At 39.8% G+C, this 9,564-nt stretch overlaps 1 protein-coding gene across 1 annotated transcript; it reads right to left on the bottom strand.

Moving 5' to 3' along the window:
- Positions 1-5,844: 5,844 nt before the first annotated feature.
- On the bottom strand, positions 5,845-9,531 carry LOC140009851 (uncharacterized). Its single transcript, XM_072056187.1, has 7 exons — positions 9,357-9,531; positions 8,597-9,132; positions 8,399-8,482; positions 7,855-8,227; positions 6,938-7,222; positions 6,570-6,633; positions 5,845-6,460 (listed from the first exon to the last, which is right to left on the bottom strand). The coding sequence occupies exons 1-7, from the start codon at positions 9,529-9,531 to the stop codon at positions 5,845-5,847; spliced, it is 2,133 nt and encodes a 710-aa protein (XP_071912288.1).
- Positions 9,532-9,564: the final 33 nt, after the last annotated feature.

The raw sequence follows: 9,564 nt of genomic DNA, 5'->3' as shown, positions 1-9,564 counted from the left end.
GTCCTCAAAAGCTCATTTCATACGGAATCGAAAAATTTCAGCTTTAAGTGACAAAGTTGAAAAAATCAAATCTTGAGTTTAGCATGTCCAAAAATAGAAAAATCAACACCGTTGAAAACTAGGTTCGGAGTACTAAAAGTTCCTAGAAGACACTTTTCCAAGATTCTAAACGGAAAGCACTCATTTTTCAACTCAAAGTTTCAGTTCCAAGAATATAGATTTGATCCAGTCTTGGTTTTTCAGTCATTTTTAGAAATTCGGCATAATTCACAGAAAGTGAATCAACTCTTGAAATTCGTAACACAATAAGATTTCCAAACAAGGTTTTAAACACGACAAACAAAACTAAATTCGGAGTTTTGGGCATGGAGATATAGCAGCTTAAAGTTGGCTGAAATTTGAACACTGAGAAATTTTCCAGATTTGAAGAGCAAAATTTGGGACGTTATTTGGATATCGAAATGGTATTGAAATTACACCAAATTTGGTACACTTAAACTTCCATATGTAGAATACCTCTCTATAAAATTTCAAGTAAAAACTCAAATGGGAAGGTATTTAACAAAACTACCAAAGTTCGAAAAATATTTCAAGGCCAATCTGCCCTCATGCTTTTCTTTTTTTTCCAAACGTTTTGCACAATGAAATCAGCCCCAATTCGATCCATTTTGAAACCAAAGTCCTATAAACATTTAATAAACAATTGACAAGTAATTGTCATCAAAATTTTTGAGACAATACATCCCAAAACCAGTTTGACCATTCGGCCAACAAGAAAGGAAAAGCTTTCCAGTTTCCCAGCTTTGTTGCACTTTTGAAATCAGACCACATCTCACTCAATACAAGTTCAAATTGGGAATGGTTGATGGCGTTGGAAACTAGATTCAATATGATACATCTCATCAGAAGAAATCATTTTCAAGATCAGTTCACAAGTGAGAGAAAATAGAGCCAAAAGATACAGCTCCTCCATTCCTCTCGGACAGGCAATCAGAACAGGACAACAAACTTTGCCGAATCACTACGGATGACTCAAAATGAACTAGTGGATGATTTTTATACCGTAAGAAAACTATGGATGTCTAGTTTTGCATGCTGCAAACAGCACTCAATTTCAAATTTGTACAGAGAGATACGTTCAAACAAAGAGGTACTGTTCGGCTGCCCAGATTACCATTTCCAGATTTCCTTCAATTTCGAAAATTCTAGTTTTGAGTAACCAATTGAAACGATTTTGGCAAGACACTTTGTAAACACAATATACAACATATATCACTCAATTTCACAGTCAAATAACCATCAAAAATTCAAAATCAAAATAGAACATCACAACCAGAAATTCGGCCAGCTTGCATTTCCAAATTTCCTTCGATTTTTCCTTCACTTTCTAACCGTATTCATCTCAAATAACACATAAACAACCACAATAAACTAATTACACCTCAAGCCAGCTACCTATAATCTACCTCAAGACCGCTAGCCTAACAATTAAAGCAAGAAATGAAACACCTCAAGTCTGCTAGCCTATTACATGCTTAGGGTTTCAAACCCATGCAAACCCAATCACTAAACTTCGATTAAATGGAAATATTAGAAGAGTTGATAGGTTCACCTCTAACCCTTGTAGAAACCAGAAATTTTCACCACAAAAACATCCAAGAATTTCCACTAGATGATGTCTTCCTCCAAGCTAAAGTTAATCTCCAAGTAGTTTTGAAGTTGGGTGCAAATTTGGAAGTGAAATGGAAGCAAGAATTGAGCAAGTGAAGTGGAGCTTTCTTCTCTTCTTTTCTTCTAGTTTCGGCCGACTCCAAGGAGAGAGAAGAGAGAAGGGTTTGTTGTGTGAAGCTTCTCTTGGAAGCTTTAAGAATTTGTGGCCAAAAGCTATGTAAAAGTCAACTACGAATAATGCGCGAATAGTGTCCCGAACTATCACTTTTCTCTTTCGTTTGTTTCACTTGTGCACTAATTCTCAAATGTAATTCCTTTAACACTATAATTATTCACTCTTAGTAGTCTAATATAAGTTTCTTAAATCTCCACTTAGTCGTTTCGATGCGAAATACGCAAATACTAGGGTAAATAATTATAAAAATAATTGTTTTAAGAATAAAACATGAGTCCTCACATTCTTTCCCTCTTAAGAAAATTTCGTTCTCGAAATTCATACCTTGATTTGGGAACAGATCTGGATATTTTCCTCGAATTTCTTCTTCTACTTTCCCAAGTTACTTCCTCTAGTCTGTGGTTCTTCCATAGGACTTTCACCAATGGAATTCGCTTATTCCTCAATTCTTTCACTTTACTATCTAGAAGTTTTATCGATTTTTCCTCATAGGTCTGTGCTTCATCAATCTCGATATTTTCCGGTTGCAAAACGTGAGACGGATCCGGATGATATTTCTTGAGCATCGATACGTGAAAATATTATGGATCCGAGATAGATTTGGTAGCAATTCCAACTTATAGGCCACATTCCCTACACGTTGAAGAATCTTATATGGTCCTACAAATCTCGGTTGCAACTTCTTTCCTTTTCCTGCCATCAAACTCGCTTTCAGAGGAGTAATCTTAAGAAAAACTTGATCTCCAACTGCAAATTCTAAATTCTTCCTTCTATTGTCTACATAGCTCTTCTGACGATTCTGTGCGATTTGAATCCTCTGACGTATTAACTTCACTTTTTCTCGCGCCTCCTCAATCCAAGGTACTGTAGTTGGATTTAAAATCTTTCGTTCACCTACTTCATCCCAACAAATCGGAGATCTACACTTTCGACCATAAAGCGCTTTATACGGAGCCATTTAAATGGATGAATGGAAACCATTATTATAAGCAAACTCCACCAATGGCAAATACTTACTCCAGCTCTCTCCAAAATCCAAGATACAGGTTCTCAACATGTCCTCAAGAGTTTGAATCGTCCTTTCAGACTGTCCATCAGTTTGGGGATGGTAAGTAGTGCTAAAATTCAATTTAGTCCCTAATACTTCTTGCATCTTCTGCCAGAATCGCGAAACAAATCTAAGGTCTCGATTGGACACAATACTTACAGGTATCCTGTGTATCCTTATAATCTCATCCAAGTATAACTTAGCTAACTTCTCCAACGGGTACTTCATACTAATCGACAGAAAGTGAGCCGATTTGGTCAATCTATCCACTATCACCCAAACTGCATCATGACCTCTTTGTGTCCTTGGTAATCCATATACAAAGTCCATAGTGATATTTTTCCACTTCCACTCGTGTATCTCTAGAGGTTGCAAAAGACCAGATGGTTTCTGATGCTCGGTTTTAATTTGCTGACAAATGAAACAAGTTTGGACAAATTGGGCAATTTCCTTTTTCATGCTCTCCCACCAGTACAAACTCTTCAAGTCTTGGTACATTTTATTCCCTCCAGGATGTACCGTATACTTAGATCGATGTGATTCTTCTAAAATTTCCTTCTTAAGCCCTTCGTCCTTTGGCACTACTATACGATTTCGAAATCTTAGCACGCCATTTACTCCCAAGTTAAAATCTGACTTTTCTCCCTTATTCACTTTCTCCAACCACTTTTGCACTTCATAATCCTTTTCTTGAGCTTCCTTGATACGTTCCAACAAAGTGAATTTCACGATAATGTTCCCAAATATTACTTTTCTCGATTCGAGTCGGGGATTCCAACAACTAACCTCTTCCAACAAGTGCAATTCTTTAATCATCAATCCTGCCACCTGCACTTGACGACTTAAAGCATCCACCACTACATTAGCTTTTTCAGGGTGATAACAGATCATACAATCATAGTCTTTCAAAAATTCCATCCACCTACGTTGCCTCAAATTCAGTTCCTTTTAGGCAAATAAATACTTAAGGCTTTTGTGATCCGTAAAAACCTCAAATGTCATCCCATATAAGTAATGCCTCCACTTCTTCAATGCAAATACGACAGCCGCTAACGCCAAATCATGAGTTGGGTAGTTTCTCTCGTGCGGCTTTAATTTCCTAGAGACATACGCAATCACCTTATCATTCTGCATTAATACACACCCCAAGCCTTCTTTGGAAACATCTGTATATACTATAAAGCTATCCTTTCTATTAGGTAAAGCTAATACAGGTGCTCTCGTCAATCGTCTCTTTAACTCCTGAAAACTCTCTTCACATTTCGGACTTCATATAAATTTTTCACTTTTCTTGGTCAGCTTAGTCATGGGTCCAGTAATTTTTGAAAAATCCTTGATGAATCTCCGGTAATACCCGGTTAACCCTATAAAATTTTGAACTTCAGTTGGGTTTTCCGGTTACTTTCACTTAGAAACTGCTTCAACTTTGGCTGGATCCACTTTAATTCCTTCCTTGAAAATTATATGACCTAAGAAAGTCACTTCTTTCAACCAAAATTCACATTTGCTAAATTTAGCATACAACTGATGTTCCCTTACTAAACATCTTTCTAGTTCGAATTCCTAAAATAAGAGTAGATGAGACTAATCTACCCCTTACATCCAATTTTAGGGTTGCCTCTCCCGGAATGCACAACTCTACCATTTTCGTCTTACAGTTCAACTGAGCATGACAGCGAGCTAACCAGTCCATTTCTAAGATGACATCATACCCCTTAATAGCTAAACCCATTAAATCGGCTAGTAACTTCCGTTCTCCAACCCATATCTCAAAATTTCTATTCACTAAATTAGCAAGTAAACTTTGTTCCCCAATAGGTGTTCTAACCTCCAAATCATAAGGTGATATGAATCTCGTTGGTGAAGAAGATTCGCGACCTAAGATCGTTTGTTGGATTTGTCTTCGGACGCAAGAAACGATAGCAGCGGAAACCCTACGACCCCTCTAATCCACGTGACTACGAACCTATTGATACTATCTCAACCCATAATCAAACGAATTAGCGAACCTCAGGCAAGTGTAGAAGGCGCCACAATTCAAGTGTGATTCTTGAATTGATAAGCCAACAAGAACACTAGAGTATGACTCTAAGTTGTTCAAGGGATGCTTGAAAGTTATAGAGAAAATTATCTCACTAGGTTTTTTTTATGATAAAAACATCCACCCTTTATTGATGTAATGTGGTGCGTTATCTAGGTTACAAGTAACACCTAATCTAATAAGAAAAAGAAAATCAAAGGCGCGGCTGGTATGGGCCCTAACAAGTGAAGAACAAGGAAAAGAAAGCTACGGCCTCAACCCTCGGCGGATAGGGCATCATGCGGGCTTTCGTTCCTAGGCAGCCCACCTTAACATATAATGATGAACAAAATAGCAATCCTACCCTTGGCGATTCTATGTGCAACATGCACTTAGCCAATTATTCAAGCTAATCGAACTAACACGTAAATAAATGAAACTACTAAAATGGAAAATGAAGGTTTGGCAAAACCCTAAACCTCAGGTGCCGCTTCAATGCGCAATACCGGACCTCAATCACCTTCACCAGGGTGTATGAATCCCTCAAAGGACTTGTGTATGGCCTGTACAAGTACATTGAGTTGCGTACGAAGTCTCTTTGCACGAGCCCTAGATGGGCCCGTTTGGAGCTTGCACGCGGTCCTCGGCCCCTCCATCACTCGAGCCATTGTTGGCGTGCCCACGCACTATGATGCTATCATTCCCCTCCTCTTGAGAAGGATTTGCCCTCAAATCAAAAGCTTCGTCTGCATCAAAAGGGGCAAGGTCAGAAACATTAAATGTAGCACTAACTCTATACTCACCCGGAAGATCAAGTTTGTAAGCGTTGTTATTGATGCGCTCCAACACTTGAAAAGGTCCATCACCCCGTGGTTGTAGTTTGTTTCGTCTTTGCACAGGAAAATGTTCCTTGCGCAGGTGCAACCACACTCAATCGCCGGGTTCGAAAATCAACTGATGGCGACCCTTGTTAGCTTGCTTGACATATTGAGCAGTTCTCCTCTCAATGTTGGCCCTGACTTTCTCATGAAGTTGCTTAACAAAATTTGCACGTTTCTTACCATGCAAATGTGCGCGCACATTACTAGGTAATGGCACTAGATCCAGAGGTGTTAGCGGATTAAAACCATAAACACATTCAAATGGAGAGAAACCAGTAGTAGAATGGACAACTCTATTATAAGCAAACTCAACATGAGGTAAACACTCTTCCCAGGATTTCAAGTTCTTTTTGATGATGGCATGCAACAAGATACCTAATGTACGATTCACTACCTCAGTTTGACCATTAGTTTGGGGGTGACTAGCAGTAGAGAAAAGCAACTTGGTGCCTAGCTTAGACCATAGTGTCTTCCAAAAATAGCTCAGGAATTTGACATCTCTAGCAGATACAATGGTTCTAGGTACGCCATGCAATCTCACAATCTCTTTAAAGAACAAGGTGGCAATGTGAGATGCATCATCCGTTTTATGACAAGCAATGAAATGTACCATCTTAGAGAATTTATCGACTACCACATAGATGGAGTCATAGCCATACTTGGATCTAGGCAAACCAAGTATAAAATTCATAGAAATATCAACCCATGGTGTACTAGAAATATGTAATGGGGTGTAAAGGCCATAAGGGTATATCTTAGATTTAGCTTTCTTACACGCTAAGCAGCGCTCCATCACCCGTGCAACATCTCTCCTCATGTGCGGCCAGTAGAAGTGTTCCTACAGTATGGCAAGAGTCTTATCAACCTCAAAGTGTCCCATAAGGCCACCCGAATGGGATTCCCTTACCAAAAGCTCACGGATTGAGCCATGTAGGATGCAAAGTTGATTGGCACAAAACAAGTAACCATCATAAATGAAGAACTTAACTTACCCGGTGTGTTTGCAAGAAATGTATAGCTCACCGAAGTCACTATCTTATGCATAGAGTTCTTTAATTAGCTCAAATCCTAACAACTTAGCATCTAAAGAAGTGATTAGAGAGTACCTTCGTGAGAGTGCATCCGTGACCACATGGACTTACCAGCCTTGTACTTAATAACGTATGGAAAGGACTTCACGAATGCAATCCACCGTGCATGCTTCTTGCTCAAGTTGTGTTGGGCCTTAAGGTACTTAAAGGACTCATGATCAGTGTGTATCACGAATTCCTTAGACTTTAAGTAATGCTGCCACACTTGTAGTGCTCGAATGAGGGCGTACAACTCTTTATCATAAGTTGAGTAATTCAGTGCAGCCCCATTGAGTTTCTCACTAAAGTAGGCAATAGGCTTTCCACCTTGGTTCAATACAGCTCCAACTCCAATACCTAAAGCATCACAATCAATTTCAAATGTTTTAAAAAAATCAGGTAAGGTAAGTGCAGGTGCATGTGTGAGTTTGTGTTTTAAAGCACAAAAACCTTTTCTTGAGAATCTCCCCAATGAAAATTCTCATTCTTCTTAATCAATTCGGTCAAGGGTGCAGCGATAGTGCTAAAGTCCCTCATGAATCTCCTATAGAAATCTGCAAGTCCAAGGAAGTTTCGAACATCGCCCACAGACCTTGGTGTGGGCCACTCTTGAATAGTTTTCACCTTTTGATCGTCCACCTTCATTCCCTACGCACTTATAACAAACCCTAGAAACACAAACTCATTAGTGCAAAAATTGCACTTCTTGAGATTGGCATAAAGCTTCTCTCGTCGAAGTACATCCATAACAGCCCTAATATGCTCTAGGTGTTCATCATAAGACTTGCTATAAATTAGGATATCATCAAAGTAAACTACCACAAATTTTCCTAAGAATGGACGCAGCACATGATTCATTAATTTCATGAAAGTACTAGGTGCATTCGTTAGCCCAAAAGGCATCACTAACCATTCATACAATCCATACTTAGTTTTGAAGGCAGTTTTCCATTCGTTCCCCTCTTTAATCCTAATTTGATGGTACCCACTTTTGAGATCAATTTTGGTAAAGAACACAGCCCCATATAACTCATCAAGCATATCATCTAAGCGAGCTATAGGGTGGCGAAACTTTACCGTAATGGCATTTACAGCTCTACAATCGGTGCACATTCTCCACGTACCATCTTTCTTGGGTACTAAAATAACTGGAACAGCACACGGGGTTAAACTCTCACATGCCCATCCTTTGCCAAGCAACTCATTCACCTGTCTTTGCAACTCCTTGGTCTCTTCTAGGTTGCTCTTGTAAGCCGGTCGATTTGGCAATGAAGCTCCAGGGATGAAATTAATTTGATGCTCAATGCCTCTAAACGGTGGCAATCCACTTGGTACGTTCTCGGGGAAGATATCAGCATATTCCTGCAAAAGAGACTTGACCTCAAGAGGTATGTCAGTATCAAGTTCATGGACATTCAGAGCTACTTCTTTGCTAACAAGCATAAGAAGCGGCTGCTCATCTCTCATTAACTTCCTCACTTTCTTAGCTTTTATCAGGAGCATTCATTTTCCCTCGAATTTTACCTTACTTACCAAGCTATCTATAGCCTTTTTCCTCTCTCTTTTTGCTTCGATGCTCACATTTTCTTTCTTTTTTGCACAATACTTCTCATACTCCTGTTGCAATTTCAATTGATTTTTATGCACTTGTTTTGGGGAAAGGGGAGTTAGGGTGACTTTCTTACTATTGTACAAGAAACTATACTTATTAGTCACACCATCAAAAGTTACCTGCTTGTCAAACTGCCACGGCCTACCTAGTATAATGTGACTAGCCTGCATAGGAACTATATCACATAACCCATCATCAGAATATTTATGAATTTGGAAGGACATAAGAACCTGTTTGGTTACTCGAACCTCCCCAGAATTGTTGAGCCATTGGAGTTTATAGGGTCGCGGGTGATCCCTTCTAGGCAGGTTCAAGTTGTCCACCATGAGTGAACTAGCTACACTTGTGCAGCACCCACTATCAATAATCACACTACAAAGTGCTTGGTTGACGAAGCACCTGGTATAAAAGATGTTCTCCCGTTGAACCTCGTCCTCCTTGACACGTGCAGTTAATGCTCTCCTTGCAACCAATGCAGTCCCAAAATGACCCTCGGGTGCACTAAACTCCTCTTCATTTGGTGACCCACCATCACTATCTCCTTCAAGAGATGGCATGCCTTCGTACTCGGTTTCATCCTCACTCATGATCTCGCCATTTTGCATCATAATCATAGTTCTTTGATTGGGACATTGACTAGCAATATGGCCTCTACCTTGGCATTTGAAGTATCGAGTATCACGAACTCTAGTTTGTGCTCTAGACTCCTCAAATTTTGGAGTAGAAGAGGGTGGTTTACCAACATTAGAATTGCCCACCTTACCTCCCTCGAATCTCGGCTCCAAGTAGGAGCATTTGGCGAAGGCCGAGAATCATTCCGTGGTCAGAATGGGCAGTTGGTAGAGTAGGTGGTATTGCCAAAATTCGGTCGAGTAGTACCCCTCCTCTTGATCCTTTGCTCAACCTTAATGGCCTTGTCTACAAGCTCATGCAACTCCATATAGTGTTGAAGTTCCACTCGTTCAGCAATATCGGGTCTTAACCCGTTCAAGAATCTAGCCATGGTGGCCTCGGGATCCTCTTGTACATCCGCTCTGAGCATCAGGATCTCCATCTCCTTATGGTACTCATCCACACTCCGGTTGCC

The sequence above is a fragment of the Coffea arabica genome, chromosome 6e (genome assembly GCF_036785885.1).
Source record: "Coffea arabica cultivar ET-39 chromosome 6e, Coffea Arabica ET-39 HiFi, whole genome shotgun sequence".
Taxonomy (NCBI): domain Eukaryota; kingdom Viridiplantae; phylum Streptophyta; class Magnoliopsida; order Gentianales; family Rubiaceae; genus Coffea; species Coffea arabica.
This window is presented reverse-complemented; position numbering and strand designations above follow the sequence as displayed.

Bases quoted from the DNA above. Each gene is read 5' to 3' on its own strand.
- LOC140009851 (XM_072056187.1), bottom strand. From the start codon at position 9,531: ATGGAGATCCTGATGCTCAGAGCGGATGTACAAGAGGATCCCGAGGCC. The intron at 8,483-8,596 runs GTAACTTTTGAT...AAATTGCAACAG, and splicing joins CGTGGCAGTTTGACAAGCAG to GAGTATGAGAAGTATTGTGC. The intron at 6,461-6,569 runs GTAAGAAAGCTA...TGGTTTGCCTAG, and splicing joins GATGGAGCGCTGCTTAGCGT to ATCCAAGTATGGCTATGACT.